This window comes from Marmota flaviventris, chromosome 13 (genome assembly GCF_047511675.1).
Source record: "Marmota flaviventris isolate mMarFla1 chromosome 13, mMarFla1.hap1, whole genome shotgun sequence".
Taxonomy (NCBI): Eukaryota; Metazoa; Chordata; class Mammalia; order Rodentia; family Sciuridae; genus Marmota; species Marmota flaviventris.
The window spans coordinates 103,125,023-103,146,478 of NC_092510.1; the positions used below are offsets into that span (position 1 = coordinate 103,125,023).

Consider the following 21,456-nt stretch of genomic DNA (forward strand, 5'->3'; position numbering starts at 1 on the left):
TACCGGACTTCCCTCGTGATGCTTCCTGGAAACCAGTGGCTGTCATCAGAGCTGCTGTGTCTCTGAAAGAGCTCAGCCTCTCCACTCTGTCATGGTTACTGTGAAAAGCAGACTTCAGGTGAGGAGGAGCCTAAGCCTGGGGCAAGCCCCAGGACTGCAGGAGCTGCAGGCCCCCGTTAGCCTGTCCCCTAACCCTGCCACCTGCCCCCCAGGCTGAGCACACATGGCCCCTGCTTTTCTGTCCTGAGACAGCTACAGAAGGCCTATGGCCCTGGCCCAGGTAACCAGGCAATACCAGGGCATGAGGAGGGCTGGGAGGGTGGCCAGCAACCAGGCCACAGCCTGTTGGACTCCTGCTGCCTTTACAGGACCTGGCTCATCAAACCACGGCAGGGCCTGGACTCCAAGGCACCTTCAGAGCCCCAAAACACCAGGGGTAGAGCCATCTCTGGAGCTGCTCTGCTGCCCAACTGTGGAGCCTTTGCTTCCCTTCCACAAGATGCCCGAAGCAGGTAGCAGACATTCCTCCAAAGACCGGTGGCCTGGTGTGGCCTGCAGAGACTCTGAGCCAGCTCACCACTAAGCCCGTGAGTGCTCAGGACCCTGGCCATGTGGGGGACGGGGCTTGAGGAGGTCCTCTCTGCCTGCCTCCCTAGGCCTTTCTCCTCTGGGGCATCAGGGGTGGCCAGGCCCTGTGGCCACATCCCGAGTTCAAGTGCCTGCTTTGCCCCTCTGCTCTGTGGCCTTGAGCCAGGGGCTTGGCCTCTGAAGCTTCCTCCTGCCATGAGGAGTGGGGGCAGCATGCATAGGGTGAGACTGATGCTGAGCGTCACCGTCACCCAGGAGTGTCTTCCTTCGCCGAGCCTGGGCCCAGCCTCAAGGTCCCGCCAAACATCAGGCGCTCAGGCACTTTGGTGAGTGCTGCCGAGCTGCCGGAGACCCCAGCACCCCAGGCCCCACTGCTACTGACCAACCAGGTTGGTCTGCCCACAGTGCCCCTCCTGCAGCCGCGGTGGGAAGGCCTAGACCTGCCCTGACTCCCAATCGGGCACCTGTTAGTGGCCCAGCGGTCAGCACAACACTGGCTTGCACCCCTCCCTCTCCCCAAAGGAGAAACACACACCACTTCCTGAGCAGCTGAGTGGAGTTTCACTCATTTCCCCTCCACGCACAGCCCCCTTCGTGAGGAGGGTCATAGGGGGCTCAGTCCTGTCCAACGCCAGCACCCTCCCCCGTGAGGAGGGAGACACCCTCCTCACGGCTGAGCAACAGTGTCCCCGTCATACATGCAGGCTGGTGTGATGTCAGTGGGCTGATCCTCTCCTGGTAGGTGGACATCATGGGCAAAGAGCCTTCAGACCCTGCCATGGACTCTCAGGACCCCTGTCCTCCATCCCTGGGTCCCATTCACCCCTCAAAGAAGCCAGTGGCCAGCATGTGGGGCTGGAGGGATCAGAGGCCATTGGGAGCTGTTCGCCCAGGCTCAGGGGTGGTTACCTTTGTTTGGTTTTATTTCGTTGAGACAGGATCTCCCTGTGCTGCCCAGCCTGGCCCTGAGCTCCTGGATTCAAGTGATCCTCCTACCTCAGCCTCCCTAGTAGCTGGGACTCCAGGCACAAGCTACTGAGCCCAGCTGCGACCTTATTTAAAATCAGGGTAACCAAGTGCTGGGGACATAGCTCAGTTGGTAGAGTGCTTGCCTTGCATGCACAAGGCCCTGGGTTCAATCCCCAGCACCACAAAAATAAATAAATGAATGAATAAATAAATAAATACATATAAACCCTGGATAACCCCCCAAGTTAAGCTGAGCTCTTAGCAGATAGAGGGTGGGCCCTGACTCCAGTGGACAGCATCTTGCAAGGGGTCCAGATGAAGGAGACCAAGTCCCCTGTCCAACCCCAGGAAAAGGGGTGCCTGTTCCAGGGCATCCCAGCCTAACATTCTAAGACCCTCAGAAGTGATTCTTGGAAGCTGCCAGGACCCTGGGGTCTCCTGAGCAGCAAGGGCAGCTGCCAGCCTCCCACACTCCCAGGAGGGGCCCTGTGCCAGGCAGCAAGGCTGGGATAGAGGGGCATCTCTGACCACCCCAAGGCTTCCCAGGAGGACCTGTGGGGGGCTTCCCACTTTCCCGAGTCTTGAAGGATCTGATGAGTGCCCAGAACTAAACCCCGGGGCATCCTCCCAGGACCTCAGGGTCCCCCAGCTTCAGTCTTTCACCCAGCTGGTCAGCCGCATGGGTGTGGAAGAGCTGGGGACCAGGGCCTGCCATGGCTCCTCAGGTGTGTGGGAGGAAGGGCCTACCCCTCGTCAACACCACATGCTCAGGCAGGTGAGGCTGCCTGCTGGCCCGGACGACACCCAGCCTGGCTCTGGGGTGCCAGGACCAGACTGGGCTTCCCCGCAGCCTAGACTGGTTGGGCCCAAGGATATCACATCCTCTGGCCCTCCCTACAGCCACCTGCCTGGAAGTTGTGGCCACATCCATTCTACACGGCCCAGCCCTGAGCTGCCACGGTGCCCAGGGCTCTACTGTGACCCACACACTACTGGCTTCCAGGCCACTTCAAATGACACAGACTCACATAAACTGGGTCATGACGATCAACACCACCCCTGCCTCTCCCATCTCAAAACTTACAAGATTGGGCCCCGTCTCCAGCCCACAACCCCTGGGTCTCCCCAGCCGGGTTCCTAAAAGTTCCCACCCGACTACCCACCCTGCACTGCCCACAGTGGCCTGGCAGGGCTTGGTAGAGCGGCCCCATCACCCATGTCTGGCTGCAACACCGTGACGGGCACCAGCAGCCGTCCAGGCACTTAAGTTTTCTGTCTCCCTCCGTGCTGGGTTGAAAAGTGTCCCTAGAACTTCACATCCACCCAGACCCTCCAAATAGGACCTTACTCAGAAACAGGGTCTTTGCAGGTATCATCACTTGAGTATCTTGAGACAAGATCCTCCTGTATCAAGTGTGGCCCCAAATCCGACAACGGGGGTCCTCATGAGCGGGATCTGGCCGGTGTGGAGCTCAGTGGTCGATCTGAGCAGGTGCTGGGTCCAGTCCTGGCACTGAGGGCAAAACGGAAGAGGGATGTGGAAACAGCGCAGGGAGAGGCCTGGGACAGCGCAGCGAGGCTGCCTCGGCCTGGGAGCCCAGGGTGGCAGGGGCCTGGGAAGCTGGAGGGGTCCCTCCAGAGGGCTCCGCCCTGCGGACACCTAGCTGGCCTTCTGGCCTCCAGGACTCGCAGCTCTCCACACCCCAGGCGTTCACAATGCCAGGGCCCTATCACAGGTCATGTGCACACACGCAAACCCCATGGACCTACAGAATGGGCAGACCCCACAGTGTGGGAACACAAGCCACAGCAGGAGAGGAACAAGCTTGCAGGACTGTGACGTCCAGTCAAGCTGCAGCAGGGAAAAGCAGGTTGGGACACCCTCATGAGAGGACACAAGGTGCTGTCCCCACAGCCAACTGTGAGTCAGCCCCAGCCAGTGACTCTGCTGACCAGAAAGTGGTCCGAGCTCATGGTCTGCTTGCCCCCACTGCACAGGTGGAAGGACTGAGGCTCAGGGGCCACAGCAGTAGGCCTTGAAGAGGACCCTGGCTCTGAAGGCACAGCCGCCCAGCGTAGGGCAGCCCTGGACAGGAGATCAGGATCCATGCCAAGGCTCTGGTCAGCCCCAGCTGCCCCAAGAGCCCTGTGTTCCCCATCTGAGGTATCCCAGGGAGAGAGGGCCTTTCCCTTCCCCCCTGCCAGGGGCTGCAACATCCCAGGCAGGTCCCTGTTGTCCAGGCCCTGGCCACAGCCAGACAAGTGTACCTGGGGACTATTTGGCTTTTATGGTCACCAGGTGGACACTATTCCTGAGAATCCACAGACAGGTCCTCCTGCTACACAGAGTCGGGGCCTTTGGGCCCTGAACTTGTTCTGTGGGACTCGGCTGGCATAGGACAGAGCTCTGGGAAGCAACCTGCTAGTGGGCAGAGTGCACGACCCACCAGGACCAGCTGGAAGGGCTGATGTGGGGGACAAGCCCACCAAGAGAGCAGTCCAAGCTCCCACACCAGACCCAAGCCACAGACTGCTCTTTCCTAGTGGGGGCCTCTGAGGCCCCTGGAAGCAGCCAAGCCCAGATGGTCAATCGGCCAGTGGGATGCACACTGCACCCAGGCCAGGCCAGGTCCCTTCTCCAGGGACTGCCAAGCACTTGGGGCTCGAGGGCCCAGGTCCAGTTACAGTCACGGCCACCATAATCACAGGGCATGACTGTGGTCCCACCGGGTCACTAGGACAGTGGGCAACGGCCTTGGATGGTCTTCAGCACACAAGGTTCCTGACCAGGCCTGGAGGACACAGGCTCCCTTGCTCCCCTGGCCTCTTCGGGCCCATCTTGCCTGCTACCCCGGGTTCTGGGATCCGTGCCACTGACGAGGGCCCAGGCCTGGGTGCAGAGGGCGGGTGGGGAGGAAGGAGGACCCTGGAGGTCTCGAGCCCCTGGGAGCCAGCCTGGGCCCACATCCGGAGAGGATTCCCAAGCCGGCGGGCAATTTGCATAATATTCTTTGCAAGTTAATATCAGACTCTGATAATGATCTCGGCATCTAGGAGCTGAGGCGCTGTTACAACACTAAGTAATCATATTTTAAATTATGTTTCCCTTTATAGAAAGGTGTTGCAAAAACACGCAGACGTGAAATCTGTCTGTTGCAGCCCACTGCCAGCCACCTGACCAGCTCCGGCGCCACCCCCTCCCTGTCTGTAGCAGCACAGACCGGGGAGGCAGCCACAGCCCCCCTCCTCGCCCCCCGCCCAAGTCTGAGGGGCCCCTTGCTCTGCAGGGCCAGTGGCCTCAGAATCCTGAAGTGCAAGGGCCAGGGAAGGAGATAGGGGACACCCTGACGTCGTCCCCGCCCCCTCCTCCCCCTCCTCGTGCTGGAGACCCCAGTGCCCACCCAGGGCTGACGGCCAGGGTTCCTGTGAGACACGAGGGTCCTGGGAACTCCCAACCCTTCAGGCTCAGCTCCCCTCAGCCAGCACCACAGCGCCCCCTGCGGCACGTGCCTCCACCCCGGGCCTCCTGCCCCCCCCCTCCCGTCCTGCACAAGCACACCCCAAATACACGTCCCACAGCCCATGGCCCCGGGGCCTGCCCCTGCCAGCAGGCAGCTCTGGTCTCTTCTTCCTAGAGGGGCCGTCCCACCACTCAACCTCTATTTTCTTGAAAGCTTTTTTTCCTTTTTTATTAAAAAAAAAAAAATCCAATTATAGCACCAATCTCTCAGCAGGGGTCAGTGTGGAATAAGAATAGCCACAGTTAAATGGACAGGACACAGGCAAGATTAATGCCTGGAGGGCTTCAAAAGTTGTATGATGCGGATTTCATTAACATTTTAATTGTAATGTATCTTTTTAATCTTCTCTCACCCTAATGGCTTTATATCCAAAAAAAAAAAAAAAAAGGGAAGAAAAAACTGCTGACAACAACAAAAAGTATCAATATACAAAATTTAACAAAGGCGCTCGGCAGAGCGGTGGAAACGAGATTAGAGGAGCAAGACTGTGTTAACACTGTGATTCCTAAGAGCAGGAGTCGGAACGCGCAGAGAGGGCGAGTCTTCCCTTCTTGGCACAGAGCAGCGGGAAGGGAAGGCCAAGGTCGAACCCGGGCAGAGCCCAGCCGGCAGTGAGACTGTGGCCAGAGGGGATCCCAGCAGCACCACGTGAGACAAGAGGGGCCCACCTCCTCCTAAGACCACCAGAAGTCCCGGAGCCTGCCTGGTCTGCAACTCCAGGCAGTGGCCAGGAATGGAGGAGGAAGGCACTTCCAGGAACAGACACCAGGACAGAAGTCCTCCCTCCCCCAAGGTGCGAGGGAGAAGGGGACACCCAAGAGTCACCATAATGAGAGGGACACTAGCGCTGTGTGGGACCAGAGCTGAGTTGCTGACGAGCCTCCCTAGGAGGCCTTTAAGTTTCTAATGGCTCTGGTCAATGGCCATATTCCTGCCTTCAACTGTCAAAAATAGGGGCTTTCACAGTGTGCTTGGCCCTGACTACAGAGGGCCCAGATTTTTATTTTCAGTCAACAAACACTCCTTGAGGCCTGACTAATGAAGCAAATGCTTTGCCCCAGACCCAGCTGCCTTCAGACGGCCACCCCTCCCGAAGTCTACCCAGGAAGCCACCCCCACCCCAGGGCCAGGCTGCCAGGCCTGGAGAACGCCCGGCAGGAGCGCTCGCCGCTCACCCCAGTGACTATATATGGGCACTTTCAGGCCCCTTTGTTCCCCGCCCAGGCCCTGCCTGCTTCCCAGGCACAGAGGCAGGCACTGGGCGGGTCTGGAGCTGGCAGCCCATCCATGGCCATGTGCCCTCCTGGATGCCAGGGCCCAGCGCAGAGGGGGAGGGTAAAGATTCCTTTAGAGAGACCCGAGCCAGCCTGTTCCCCTGGGATCTGAAAACCAGGCCTGGAGAAAGTGTCTGGGATCCTCCCAGGGGACTGGCCCAGCCTCCCCTTAAAGGGCCAGGAGCGGCTCAGTGGGTAGGACTATGCTCTGCCAGCAGCCGCAAGGCAGGGGGCCTACATGGGCAAGGAGGCAAGGGCCTACAATCCACTGTGGACGCTCCTTAGTATCAGGGTGGGGCCCAGGGAGGGTAGATCATTCACCAAGGTCACACAGCCTGGGTGACCTGACCCCCCCGGGGCCCGGGCTTGGCACACAGACTTCTGGGTGGGCAGAGCCTGAGGTTAGGGTCCCATTCCCTCCCCTGCTCACACCAGGGCCCTAACGCCATGCTCACACCAGGGCCCTAACGCCATGCTCACAGATGGCAGACACCTGTGTCCACTCACTGGCCTGTGGGAGCCCTGCCCAGGGTGCTGCATCCAGACCTCCACTCTAACTACAAAGGCAGAAAGGCCGCAGCTGGGCTGCTGCTCTGGCCCCAGCAAATGAGCGACTTGCAGGTGACACTGGGAGCCCCGGCCAGCTGGGAGGCACATTTTGCAAATGACCTCATCTAGAGCCAGGCCTGGTGAGAGTGAGAATTTGCTAAAAAAAAAAAAAAAAAAAAGAGGTCCACAGGATCCCTCCTGGGTAGGGCAGGGGACCATAGCCCGGGCAAGTTCATCTCATGCCCCAGCCAGGAGGACATGATCGTCCAGTCACTCAAAACCAGGGCTGGCTGCAGGCACTCACCAGGGACAGCTCAGAGCCCACTGGACAGAGACTCGAGGTCTGAGGGACAGCGGGGGACACGTCTCTGAGTTGGGGTGGGGTAGAGACATGTGGGCCCAGCTCCCCTTCCACCTGGAGGTCCCTGATGGTCACACTGCTCACACCCCAGGGAGGAACAGGTGCGGGGTCCGGCTTCTCCAGAAAAACTGGGCAAAAGAGGAATGAAGTGTGGCGACAGGGACCCCGGGGAGAACACAGCACCCGGCCAGGGGAGGTCTCAGGCAGGGAGACGCCCCAGCGCCAGCCCCACGGAGGCTACCCCTTCCTCGGCCATCACGCCCCGGCCCCACCAGACTCACAAACTCAAACCCGGGGCTGGCTGCAGGCACTCACCAGGGATAGCCCAGAGCCCACCATGCAGACAGGGGCTGGTAGCAACGTCCCCTGCCCTGGAGAGACTGCCCACCCCAATGGCATCACCAACAGAGCAGGCCTGGAAGTCCACCCCAGGTTCCCTCAGCCCAGGCCACACCTTGGGGAGAAGGGGCACGAGAGTTAGTGTCCAACAGAAGGTGGTCCATCTCAACCAGACAGCCCCGCCAGGCGAGGCCAGCTGGGCCACAGACACTGGCACCAAGGTGAGGGTGGGCAGAGAGGGTGGCACACCGAGGGAGCTCCACGGTCAAGTTCCAAGAGTGTTCTTTACACTGGGGTCCGCAAAAGATGAGGGCTGCAGTCTGCACCTGGCTCAGGGTCCAAGGACCCAGCAGACATTCAGCACCCTACTTGGGGCAGCTTTGGCCATTCATTCTGCCCCACAGACCTCACAGCCACTACATGGAGAACGGCCAGGAAAGTACCAGATTTGGAAAGCAGAGCCCAGGAGAGAGGGGCTGAGATGCAGGGGGCAGGCTGGGGCTGGTGGGGACTCCGTGCCCTGTGCATTCTGGGAAGAATGAGGTGGAGGCACAGACCTAAAGAAGAGCCTAGTGAATCCCCAAGTTACACCCTGTCAAGGACAACACTGCAGTTCTTAAGTTGTCTCCCATGAGCACTGAACCCCTTGGCCAGGACCACAGCAGGCCCCGGAGAGCACACCTTCTCTGCTTATGATCCTGACCAGGCACGCAGGACCCCAGAGGCCAGGCCCAGCTCAGCGCTTGAAATCACTGTTACAGGAATCATGTGGGCTCGTGGGCTGGTTGGAAAATACATTTGGCAACTTTGTCAAAAGTCAGCCACTAGTCCCCTTCCCAGGATAGCCACTCTGAGTATCCTGCACGTCCCTCCAGCAGTCCATCATACAGAATTGGGTGTCCCTGCAGCCAAGGTATAGCCCGATGGTCCCACTGTGATGGCACAAACATTTTCTCTTTGAATGCTCTTCCCAATGCTCTAAGTGGCTGTGAGTTCACAGAACCAGTGTGGCGCCCACACGTGCCACAGTCTTTGCAGGGCCCATGTCCAGCACGAGCCTGCCCTGGGTGTGACCACTGAGAAAAGATCCCTGACCACCAAGAGGTGACAAGTGATATCTTGTTCCACTTTCTGTGCTAATTCCAACCAGCTGGTTGAAAGGCCAGGGGGGCCAGCTGCTTTGGGCCTCACCACTTCTATTTCCCTTCACTTGGGCTCCAGCCGAGGTGCCACCCAACAGTGGAATGACCTGCAGAGATGCCAGAGGGCCTCCTGGAAGGAATGGGCAGTGAAGGGAATCCAGGCAGACAAGAGGGGTGGCTCTGTAGCCTCAGGAAGATGACTGCTAGAAGGTGAGCGCTGGCCGCCTGGCCCAAGCCGCCCAGGCCTTGTGTCCTTATCTGTACAGTGTGCATTGCAACCCCCCACCCTGGGATGTCCAGGGGCTTACAGAACATGCAGAGAGTACAGCACCCAGCAGGAGGGCCTACTGTCATCACCTGGCCAAAGGAGAACAGGAGGGAACAGGGTGGGAGGGCCATGTGAGGAAGGGAGGAGGGGGCAGAAAGGGGGACCAGAGAGATACTGGCAGACAGGCCAGGAGGCAGGGGACTCAGGGCTGCACAAGGGCTCCTGGGACACGGATGTGCACACAGGGGATCAGAAAGCCTTCCCTGGACAGCAAGCCCAGGGAAGGCAGGAGACAGGTGGCCTCAGGCCTACCCCAGCCCAGGGCCACCTGAACAGGCTTATCCAAAACGCTCTTAGGGCTGTAATGCCACTAGAAAGAGGGCCAGCCACCACGTGCAAAACATCTCTAATCCCGGGGCAGGAGGAGGACAGGACAGTGCCATGGCCTGTGAGGCCAGCTCCCGGGAACAGGACCTCAGAGCCCAAGGACCTGCAGGTCTAAGTGGCACCAGAACCCGAGTTTGAGCTACCAACAGCCCAAGACCAACGGCTCATAGCCTGGAGGGGGGCTGGGAGGTGACCTCTGGCCTGCCGACCCCCAGGCCTTCGGGGCAGGAGAAACAGGACACCAAGCAGGCACCCTTAGGAGTGGTGCCACCTGAGTTCCTGGAGAAGGGCGTGAGTCCCAGACCTCAACTCTGCAGACACAGAAACGGTGACGGCGGGAGTCCCCTCCCACTGCAGCCCCAGGTGGAGTCCGCACCCCAGGGAAACAGCGAAGAGGGGTGCACCTGGGCCGGGAGTGGGGCGCGCACCCGGCCCCAGCGCCGACTCGCGGCCCGGGTGCCTCGCGGGGCTGGGGAGGGGTGTGTCCCCTCCGCCCTGGCCCCGGGCCAATCACGCCCCGGGCTTCCCCGCGGCCGAGGGCCGGGCTCGAGCAGTTCGGTCCGGGACAGGCCGAGGGTCTCCGGCGGCCAGAGGAACCCTGCGGGAGGGGAAGACGCCCGGGCGCCCGGGGCTGGGGTCTCCCGGGAACGCGCGGCCCGGAGTTCCGGCCGCGGCCCAGCGCGGGGTCCGGCTTCTCCGTTAGGGGCCCGCACCCGGCTCCTGCGCGGACGCCGCGGGCCGCGCCGAACTCGGCCGCACCCCGCGGCGACGGCGGGCGGGCACTGCGGCAGGGCGGCCGTGCGCGCCAAGTTGGGCGCCCGCGCCCCGGAGTTTGCGGGAAGTGCGGGCGGGGCGGCGGGACGACCCCGCCCGCGGCGCGCGCCAAGTTGGCCGTACCTGCGGGCGCCCGGCCCGGTCCGGCCTGGGCAGCTGCGGCGCGCCGCCCGCGGCAGGAAGTGCTCCGGCGTCCCCGCGCTCCGGCGCCCGTGGACTTTCTCCGACCTCGCCCAGCACCGGCGGCCGCACCGCGGCGGGGGCGGGGCAGCGCGGGGGAGGCGCCCGCGGGCCGTTTAAAGGGACAGCGCGCCGGCCGGCCGCGCGCGCGCACTCGCCGCCAGGTGGGCGCCCGGGGGAGCCGGGGGTCCCCGCAGGCGCGGGGGGATCCCAAGCGGGAGAGTCCGGCGCCGGCCTTCCGGAGTGCCAGGCGTCCGACCCTGCGCCGGGCGCCGGGCGGGGGGGCGGACGCGGTAGCGTCCAGCCAGGGCGCGGAGGGCCGGGCTCGGTGGCCGGTTAGGACGGGAACCTGGGGCACCCCTCCCCGGCCCACCCGTCCTGGAGCGCCCCCACCCCGCGGCGGCTGCGTTTGCTCTGGCCTCGGGTTGCGGGCGAGAAGATCCCCGGGCCAGCTGTGGAAGGCGTGGTGCGCGAGCAACCTTGGGCGACCGCCACGGGGCGCCCGCTGGCGCCTCCTTGCCAGTGGCCGCGGAACTGCTGGCTGCGTGGACGCGGCTCAGGCTGCATTCAGGCCCAGTGTGATCCAGGCGTGTTAACAGACACGGTCCCATTTCCTTCGTTGGCCAGGGCCATGCTCTTGTGGACAGAGATCCAGTTTTAAAAGTGCACGGAAACAAAACTGGGCGCACACCCCTGAAAGGACCCGGAAAGCCTTCGCAGTTGCTCCTCCCAACATGGGGCCTGAGGTCAGGGCAGGCTGCAGTGGTCCTCAGAGGCCAGAGCCATCCTGATCCAGCACCCACACAGGGGTACTTAGAGGAGAAAAGGGGTGGCACCATGACAAAGGTCGTGAGAAAGGTCACTGGGAAGGGGGGCCAGGTGAAGAACAAGCTACTCCACCAACCTCCCGGAGCAGGTTATGGGCAGAGACCTGGGGCTAGAACCTTCCTGGCACAGCTGGCCAAGGTCATTCCTAGGACAAAGGAGCAGAAGCTTGGCCTGTATCCCTGACCCCAGCCTCAGGTTGCACCTCCAGAACACAGTGTTCCCCCAGAACCTCAGAACTCGGGTGTGAAGTGGGCCCCAGGTCCAACCCCAGCCCAGCCACTGCCAACCACTTCCAAACCTGCAGGCAGCCCATGTGGTCAGGGAAGGGGCAGCCTACACGAGGGAGATGCTTGGTGCATGGTTATAGGTCCCAAGGTCCTCAAGTGGCCAGGGCTGGGTCACTGTGTAGACAGGCAGGATGCATGGAGGGTCCCGATAGTGGCACTGCACACACTCCTGGTGGGGAGCTGGCTCACTTACCTATCTGCCCATTTGTCTTCATAACTTTTATTTTCAAAACACTAAAGACATTTTTTTTTCTTTTTTATACTGTTGGGGATCAAACTCACACATGCTAAGCAAGTGCTTCACCACTGAAGTACACTCCAGCCCAAAAAAGCTATTTTGTAATGAAGGACATTTGGAAAACAAGAAAAAGTTTTTAAAAAGCCATCAGCTGTCTAGAAAGCTATTTCCCCGGGATGTCTGAGCTCTGTGCCATTTCTGGGTGCATGTGTGTATGTGCCAGTCTATACTTGCACATTTTAAATGCAGACGGGAGAACTCACTGAGTATCAGGCCTGCGCTACGTGTTCTGAGCATGTGCGTGTTGCCTAATGTAATCTCCACAATGATCCTGAGGCTGGCTCTCTTTATTCCTGTTTTACATATGAGAAGGATTTGGTTTAGGGTGAAATTTCAGCTTGGGTTGGGGCTCTGCAGAATGAGACCTACCCGATGTGGAGGTTTCACTTTCCCACGTGGCCCTACGGCACCTTCTCTCCTTCTCTGCATTTGCTCCTTACAGGTCATGACCTCTTTAAAGGGCAGGGGTGCAGCTCAGTGGTAGAGTTTGCCTGGCATACACTGGGCCTGGTTTCCCTCCCCAGCACTGCAGAAAGAATCATGCACACAAAACATGCCCACTGTGAAGGGCAGGTCCGCTGCTGGCTGACCCCTGGGCCCAGCAGCTACAGTCCTGCCTCCAGGAATGTGACCGCACCACTGCCTCTCTGAGACGGGTGCCAGCCTAGGATCTGGCCCTCAGTTTCCAAGGCCTGCAGCCTGATTTTCCCCTTTCTATCCAGAGAGCGCCAGGCTGGGAGGAAGGGGAAGCCACAGGAGAGTCTGAACAAACCAGTGAAGCAGAGGTGGGCCCAGGGGCCCCCAGACAGCCACATGCCTAAGCACTGCCTCCTGTTTTCCTGAGCTCCAAATAACTGGGGGCTCACACCCTGAGCACTGTGGTCCTGGGGAACCTACGTGCAGGCTTGGGGGCGGGCGGTGCATGCTCCACAGGAACCGGGATGCAGACGTCGGGGCCTGTGCTCGGTGCCCAGGTGAGGCCTGCTTTCCTCCATCCAAGCTCACACAGGGTGACCGTGAATTGCCCAGTGGAGACCGGGATCTTCCCAGAGCTGCTCTTCTCCCCTCCACTCAGCCAACAGCAGCTCCACCCTCTGGCGGTTCTGGCTTCTCACCGCCTTCCTCACACCCAGATCCCTCTGCCCCAATCCTGATACCTCTCACCATCCCACCAACATCCTCCTGGTCCAACACCTCATTCCCCAGGAGGGTGCAGTAGCCGCCTACCTGGGCTCCCAGCTCCCTCAAGGCCCTGCTCCAGTCTGTCACTATGGGCCAGTGCAGAGACTAAGGCCACAGCTCCCCACCTCCTAGGACTCAGGATACAAGCCTTTGAATGACCAGGCCTGGCTCCCCACCTCACAGTGCACCCCTACTCCATCCCTGCTTTGTGCCAGCTCCCTCCAAAGCTCTAGAAGCATTGACTTCTGCAGGGACCCTCCAAGTGCTGACGTCCTTCTGCCCTAGGGCCCTTGCACCTACTGTGCCCATGGCCTATACCTTCTTCCCCAGTGTCTTTGAGACTGACCTGTCACTTTCTTTGGGTCTCTGCCCAAAGGCCCCTGGCTCATAAGCCTTCCAAACTCTCCTATTTGAAAGGACCAGAAGGGCCGGGGCGCCCCCTTACCCTGAGCCCCTGCAGGGTCAGGCTCCCCATTTGTCCCCTGTCTTCTCTCTGGGGCTCATTGGAGGGCCTGGCCATGCCCAGGGTGGGAGCCTGACTCTGTCCATTTCCACCCTGCTGTCAGAGGCAGCTGAGGATGCTGGTCCCTGGCTGGTCAGAAGCTCACTGCCTCCTCCCACCTGCCTGAGTCCTGGCACCAGTCCTCAGGGTGCTGGTCGACAAGCCAAGCCCTTCCCCAGGTTATGACCCCTCTGGCCTGGGGAGGACTGGGCTTCCCCATGGGCCCAGCACAGGTTGCCCAAGGCCAGCTCCCCCCTGCAGGGGGACAGCCAGAGGTCTCCTGTCCCCTCTCCTGTTGTGATCCCCCTCAACACAGAAGGGAGAGGCAGGGACCTTTGGTGAAATGGGTAGCGTTTGTACCCTCTTGGCAGGAAGCCTCGTGTCCTCCTCTGAAGAGCAGGGACAAAAGAAACCACCTGACTTGGGGGCCCATGCCTACTGTGCTTCCATGGCCCCCACCTTCAAGGAGGCGCTCATGGCGGCTGGTGGACAAAGTACTCCCAACAAAGGCTTCCACCCAAGCAGGTGTGTATGTCTGGAAACTAGTGTCCTGCCTCGGGTTTCTGTACAGGGGACCGGCCCAGGGTGGTGAGACAAGGGCTCTCCCCTCAGGCCCCATTCTGCAGCCCACCCTGGTAGGGATGCCCCCTCTCTCAGAAGGTTGCCTAGTACCCCAGGGTGGTGCACAGAACCCCAGAGAGGAGCATGGGCCTGGGGCCCACAGAGCAGGGGGCAAGGGCTGCACATCAAGAATGGCCAGGGGACCCAAGCCACCCTCAGCCAAAGCCCAGCTCTGGAGCCAAGCTTGCTTTTGTTCTGGGCCCAGTCCTGGATGCCCAGCTTTCAAGACCAAAGCAGCCTGGTCAGCTCAGAGTGTTGTGGACACGTCCAGCCACCTGCAGGACAATAGGGGGTGGCTGTGACTCTGAGGCCCCACCACTCCTGCAGAGGCTCCGGAAAGACTCCACACCCTAGCTGTCCCCTGCCCCCCATCTCTAGCCCCCAGGGCAGGCTATCCCTGTGGGTGGGATCCCTGGTGGGGCACAGCCACCCCTCCAGCCCTCCAAGTGTCTTCCATCCTATGTGGGGTCACTTTGGGCCAAAGGGCATGTCCTTGGGCTGGAATATTGAGGTCTTCGGTGACTTTTTTGGGGGGGTCACTGCTGTGATTACTGCTAGCTTGGTGCAGCCCTTGCCCTCCCTGCCTGACACCTGTCACCCCTGCAAGACCTGGGTCCATGCCAGGCAGTACCCTTGCTGGGAAGGGGGTGGACTGGCTGGGACAGCCGGACAGCTGGGAGGGACAGGCTGAGACAGCGGGAGGGACAGAGCGCCCCCTGCAGTGAAGCTGCCACAGACTCCTGGGGCTCAAGCCCGCCCCCTCCCCAGGCAGTCCAGGCCCCCACATGAGAGGGGCTCTTAGACTTCCAGGCCTCTAAGGCAAGAGTCTGGTTGTCCTGCAGACACAGGTGACAGGGACAGAGGTGGTGTTTGATTGGCCAAGGTTCAGGGTAGGCAGCGGGGACAGTGGGAAACTCACCCACTCCCCAGCCTGCCCCACCCCCACGGCACACAGGCGCCTCGCTGTGACCAGCACAGAGGCTTTTGCTCCTGTGACCCCCACATTTGAGAGGACCTTCTGGGGACCAAGAAGGACTGCTCTGTTGAGGAGAAAGGAAAGTCCTGAAGCCCCCCCCAGGCCTCTCCAGGGGCCAGCAAGGGTTGGGGGTGTCTGGAGGAACCCAAAGGTGGAGTCAGGGAGGCTGAGAGAGAAGGAGCTGGGAGCTCAGGCCACCGTCTGGGCCACGGGGCTGTGGTGCCAAACCAGGGCCTCTGACAGGCAGTTCAGGCAGGGCCACCTCAGCTCTCCGGGGACAGAGGACTCAATTATGCTGCTTGAGTTTCCAGTGTCCAGGGCATCCAGACAGGTGGGCTGGGGGTCAACTACATAGGGCAGGGTTGGACAAAGTCACCGGAAGCCCCCACGTCACCTCTGGCCACCACTGCACCAAATCCAGCTGTGGTTGGTTCCTGGGCTTGTCTTGACCTCTTGCCATCTGGCCATTCAGCCGACACCTCTCCTCCTCAAACACCTCTCCTGGTGCCTTCTGGGTTTCTCCTCCCTGCCCTTCCCTTGTCCCCCCAGTCCTCGGGCTCCTGGTGCACAGAGCAGGCGCCCACTGGAATCATAGGTCTCCTGGCTCTCCAGGCCCACTGGATCAGGACCTGCATTTAACAGGACCTCCAGGTGACATGAGCCCAGCCATGCTGGCGTCTGTGGGAGGGATTCCCGGCCCAGGCTGGCCTCCCCCACAAGCTGCAGGACAGGGGCTCCATGCTGGCCAGTGACCATGGGCCCTGGAATCCAGGGTTGGAAGGGAGAGTGCCTGAATGATGTCAGACTGCCCAAGGGGGTTCTGGGTAGCGGGTCTGCGCAAGGCAGACACTCACTGGGGCTTCTGCCCGGTACGAGAGCGGGTCCCTGGGAGCCCTATGGATCCAGCTCAGGGTGCATCCCAAGGAAACGAGGCTCTTGGTTGGAAGTCACTATAGGGCTGAAACCCACTCATAGGCTGTACTGAGGGTAGGCAAGGGATGACCGCAGACAAGCGTGCACAGGCTGCAGGAGCACCTGCAGGACAGGAGGGACCAGGGTGCGTGGGCACAGCCAGCTACAGGTGAGGCTGGCGCTGTGCAGCCCTCTGCAGAGCCCTTGCCTCCAGGTGTCCTCCAGTTGGGCCATGCTGGCCTGTTCACCCTGGCATACCCCAGCATGCCAGCGCTGCCCTCCACACCCACAGGACTCAGTGGTGGCCAGGAGGGGTGCACTTTGCAACCATCAACTGGCCTCATGACCCGGTCTGTGGGCTCCGGAAATGAGGCAGGAAGAGCTGAAGAGGAACCAGAGAATGCGGCAGGGGAGGCCAGGCCTCCAGCGCAGGTGCCTCCCAGAGCGACCGGAGCCCCTGCGAAGGAGCCGCTGCTCTCTGCGAAAGCTGGGTTGGGGAACAGGGGGCATCATAAGGGACACTGGCTTGGATACCACAGGCAGCGCAGGGTCAGCAGCCACCACTGCCGAGCCTGCCTGGGTGCCGGCGGGGGCCACCGTCCTGGAGCTCCAGCAGCTGCGGTGGACACCGTATTTGCGTGACCTGCATCCGCAGGGCTAGGAACATGGTCTCGGAGAAGCAGGGGCTGGCACTTCAGGCTCCAGGGCTGGCCAGTTGCAAGGTCCATCCCACCCACAGCTCAGGATAAGGCAGAAGGGAGGCCCTCCCAGATGGAGGACCAGACGGCCTCCGCCACCCGCCAGGAAGCTGCAGCCCCGCTGCTTAGACACATCCAGGGGCATCTAGGCGCTGGGAGGCCTTGGAGGGGCCAGAGCTGGGTCGGCTCCTCCCCCCACTTGCTGGCCTCTGCCCTGAGCCTCCTACACAGATGCCCACAGTGCCCTGCAGTGCTGGACTCGTGGTGCCTGGGGCGCATGTGGGTTCCCGTGGTCCCCAGGAGGAGGCTGGCTCTGCAGACCCCTGTGGCTCACCAGGCGAGTCTGGATCCCTTTCCCAGAAGGAAGCTGGGTGAGTATTTTGGTTTCTTGTTGGCGGCTGCAGAGCCCACGGCTCCCTCCGCTCAGGAATTAGGGCAGGACCATTTTGGTTTCTGTATGCCTCCCCCCGGTTTAAATTGGATGCTCGAATCTTCCTCTTTTGTCCTAAATTTCCCTCTACCATTTAGTGCAGCTGTTAAGCAGCTGCTGCCTCAGTGCGAAGGTTGAGGGTCGAGCAGGCTGCAGTGACTCACCTCCTCCCAGGAGGGATGGCAGAGTCTTGGCCAAGTCCTTTCTGGGTAGGTGTAGCAGCTCAAGGGACAGCCAATGTCCTTTGCAGGACACAGGAGAGAGCTGGACACACTTCCCAGAAAGGTGTCCAGGCTGGGGCAACAGCTAGAAATTCCTGGGTAAGACAAGTGGAAGGACTTCCAGGGCCAATAGTGGGGCTACCTTTCCAGGATGGGCAGCTACAACACTGAAAAAGGCGAGCACCATTCCTCCCTCTGAAGCATGGCATCCTGCCTGAGAAACCAGCTTATGGAGTGTGGGAGACCAACCTTGCACGTGACTGGGTCACACTCCCAGGCTGGGTGCTGAGGCGCTCAGTCACAGAAATGTGGCAGAGCTTTTCCCACCCTTCTTGGGTTCGAGGGTCTGTGTCTCGTACCCAGGCGTGTCTTGCTACAGCCCCATGGGTGAAGCTATGCTCACCTGTTCCTTTGTAATATAACCCCTTGCCCTGTTTAGGATAGAATCTTCCATGGAAGTGCCTTGTGTGTGTCCCCTTCTCTTACTGTGCCCTTGGGTGTGGCCTACCCAGGTGTCAGTCAACCTGCTGACAGTGGACATCATGAGGATAGACTCAGCCCCCTGAACCTGACCCCTTGCCTCATTTGAATAGCTTCTCCTCAATAAAAGGGGTCAGCGCATGCTCTCCCTCTTTCTCTCTCCTGTGGACCCTTAAGGTCAGAGGAGCCATCACAGCGACCCCAAACCAAAAGGTCTTTGTGTCTCTTGTGTGGTCATCTCATGCAGCCCAGTCAGCCCAGTTTACCTGGAGTGACCCCTGAGCCTTTTAGTCACGAGAACAGAAACCCGGCACTGGAGGTCTTGGTGACCCTCCACATGGTCATTCAGAAAGTGGGCGTTGAAGGGGGAGGGGAGGGGAGGGGAGGGGAGGGGAGGGGGGATAGTAGAGGATAGGAAAGACAGCAGAATACAACAGACACTAGTATGGCAATATGTAAATCAATGGATGTGTAACTGATGTGATTCTGCAATCTGTATATGGGGTAAAAATGGGAGCTCATAACCCACTTGAATCAAATTGTGAAATATGATATATCAAGAACTATGTAATGTTTTGAACAGCCAACAATAAAAAAAAAAAATAAAAAATAAAAAATAAAAAGATCTTATTTTATAGTTCAAAAAAAAAAGAAAAAAAAAAAAAAAAGAAAGTGGGCGTTGAAGGCCCATGTACCAGGCTTCAAGGACACAAGGGACAATTGTGTGTCTTCATTCATTCATTCACCAACAGTCTTTCAGAGGGTTGGTGTGTCAAAAGACTGGTATCTTCTTGTACGCCGACCCTCAGGACACTAACCCAGGGACACGTCTCTGAGGACAAGACCCAGGAGTGGGTGTGCGCTACTGAGGGTCATCAGCCCCAGGAAGGCCTGCAGCCCCGGCCTCCACCTTCCCTGGGGAAGTGTTAGCGGAAGGAGGGGAAGGGACAGCCCACAGTGCAGCTCTGACCCTGCCCAGCCCCTGGCAGGATGGCGCCCTACCCTGGTCAGCCTGGCCTGGGCCCTGCCCACAGCTCCTCCTGCAGCTCTGCCAGCCTCCCAGTCCCTGCCCTGGCCTCCTGGGGTTAGCTGGTCCTGGAGGCTGCACCTCCTGCTAATCGGCTCCAAGACAGCGGCCAAGTGCGGGAACAGCCCCTGGGGCACTTGCCTGAGCTCTGTAGGGCAGACCTGTGTCGTGCAGGAGCTCAGGAATAAGGCTGCTAGTGTCACCTAGGGCTTCTCAAGCCCCTGGTGCTTTTGGAGAGCACCCAGAGGGAGCACAGGACAGAGGGAGGCACGGTGGGTAATATGGTATTACACACGTGGGCATGACGGGCACACCTGGCTACGGCAGGAGGGGTGAGGGTCACACGAGGCTGCAGCCCCCCTAAATGGCCCCGCGGGCAGTGGCAAAGGCAGGAACTGCCTCCAGGCTGCGTCCAGAGGGATAATGGTGTTCATTAGGACGCCTGTGCATTACGGGAGCTGGGCAAACAGACGGGGTTATCGCATCACGATTTGAAAAACACACAAATAATTCATGTACCTATGATGTCATGGTGCTGCTGTAAATAATGAGTCCACACTAATACCTGGGTTTCATTATCAAAGGGCTCCGCACCCTGGCAGGCAGGCGGGGGGCAGAGTCCCCCTCGATCCTGAAAGGCACAGCCAAGCCCACAGCCCGCCGCCCCGCTGAAGCTGAACGTGCCGCCCCTCATCCACAGCAGGGAGCCAGGGCAGCAGCCCAGCGGGCAGCAGCGCCCACGCCTGCACTTGAGGCAGGACAGGCACCGGCCGTGCCCACAGGAAAGAGCCAGAAACCCACGTGCTCTGTCGTGTGAATCTGCTCAGGAGAGCACTTAGCTGCCAGAGTAGCTGGCGGGGGGGTGAGCAGGGGAAGTGCAGGGACCCCAGACCAACCCAAGGCTACCTGGGGGCTCCCAGGAAGACCAGAGTCCTCCTGGCGCAACAGGCCATCTGCCCAGGGCCAACTCCCACCTCTTCACCTGGGCTTCATGAGCTGGTCCTTGGCTCCGGACCCCAGAGACGACCGGAAGGCCTCACTCACTGGCCTGGCTTCTGGGGAGGCAGCACCCACTGCAAAACCTGAGTCTTCCAGGGGTCCCCAGCTCCTGGCTCCCAGGCTCAGGGTGGCCGTAGAGCAGGGATGTCCATCCAGACTGTCCAGAGAGAGGAGGGACCCCTGACAGAGTGGCAGGGACCCCCAGCCACACCCACCGTAGAGTGCGGGTCGGGCCACCTGGCTGAGCCAGCCATTTCCAGGTGCCATCGGCCAGCCTGGACTTGATTGATCTCTGGATGAATATTCATGTGGCATTCAGCAGGATGTCATTAATATTCTGAGAAAGCAGAAAGCCTATCCGTGAATGGCGGTCGATATGCAGCTGATGGCCAAGGTGGCAACTCAGCGGCCGCCTCAGAGCTTGGAGGGTGGAGCAGGACTGCCCTTCCCACCCACTGCCCCCCGCCCCGCTTTGCTCCTGTGACCTGACCCCACCTAACCACTTCCCCCTGAGCCGCTGCTGGCTCCTCCAGCCTCCCACACCCCCCCAGCTCTGGCCCCTCACTGGACCCTCTCCCAACTCTGTCTAGGTGTTTGTCCCCTTCCCACAGCTGCACTATGACAGGGGCATTGGGGCCTCACATGGATGCTTCAAGCCGGTGACAGGTTCCACTTCCCAACCAGAATTGGCCTCTTCCTTCCCCAAGCCCTGGCTTGGGTCAGTGGCCCGTACCAGCCCCCCTGGCCTGACCCTGTGCCCACAGTTAGAAGCAAATCCAATCTGCACCAGGCGAAGCAGCGTGCAGGGCCCTTGGGGGTCCTGGCTCGTTCCTGCTGCGCTCCCACGCCCTGGGAGACCCCTGGACCCCAGCTGCTGCCCTGGCTAGCTCAGGATGAGACTCAGCACAGGGCACTCCGGCCTCTTCAGCCCCCAGCTCTGGTCAGGAGGGCAGGTGGCCACGGCTGTCCTAGCCAGAGATGGACAGAGGACCTCTGCCCAACTTGACCTGGGCTCTGGAGACTGGCCCTGGTGGGGGCTGGTAGCTGCTGAGAGCTGGATCAGGACTGCAGCCAGAGGCCCCCAGACAAGCTCCTGCCTCGGTGCCCACCCACACCCTGCAGGAGGCTCTGGGATGACAGTGTAAGGGCCATGGGGGCAGGGAGCGGGCCACAGGGAGCGCACCTGCAAGCTCCGCAGCTTCAGGTGGCCACCCCACCCCCAGGCGCAGCGTGGGCCACACGCCTAGAGCCACACCACCCAGCCCGAGGTCCCGAGGTCCCGTGTGACACAGCTGCCAGCAGCCCAGGCACACTGCCCAGCTGGGTGGGGGAGGGGCACAGGGCCCTGGAGCTGAATCAGCGGCTCCCGGACAGTCCCAGCCGGGGCAAGGATGCTGGGGGGCAGCTCCCTCTTTGGGGAACTGTCGGGAGGCAGCCAGACTGCTGGGGATTCCTGGACAGTTGCCCCTGCCGCGCACCCGCCTGGGAATGCTGCTTCCCAGGAGCCAGTGCCCAGCTCCAAGCCGCTGCGGGAGGAGGAAAGGGCCTTCCTGGGAGGAGCTGGTGCAGAGAGGGACCCTTCTTCCAAACAAGGCCAAAAAGGGAGAAGAGAAAAGCAGGTTGGCCACTGTGGACCGCTCAGT

At 60.6% G+C, this 21,456-nt stretch overlaps 1 protein-coding gene across 5 annotated transcripts in view; it reads right to left on the reverse strand.

Moving 5' to 3' along the window:
- The window catches only part of Nacc2 (NACC family member 2), a 77,215-nt gene that overhangs the window by 53,578 nt on the left and 2,181 nt on the right, over nucleotides 1–21,456 (reverse strand). For 2 of the 5 annotated variants that reach the window (XR_011704190.1, XM_071601149.1), the window contains exons 1-2: nucleotides 10,296–10,432; nucleotides 2,906–3,070 (exon numbers count right to left, since the gene is read on the reverse strand). The exons of 1 other annotated variant lie outside the window; for it this stretch is intronic. Coding sequence is in view for 1 of the 4 variants with exons in the window: in XM_071601149.1 (XP_071457250.1) it covers nucleotides 2,906–2,933 (28 nt within the window). In the remaining 3 variants the exon portion in view is untranslated. Of the gene's footprint in view, nucleotides 1–2,905; nucleotides 3,071–10,295; nucleotides 10,433–10,725; nucleotides 10,781–21,456 lie in introns of those variants that run through there. 2 more of the 5 variants (XM_071601152.1, XM_071601151.1) reach the window with 2 other exon arrangements.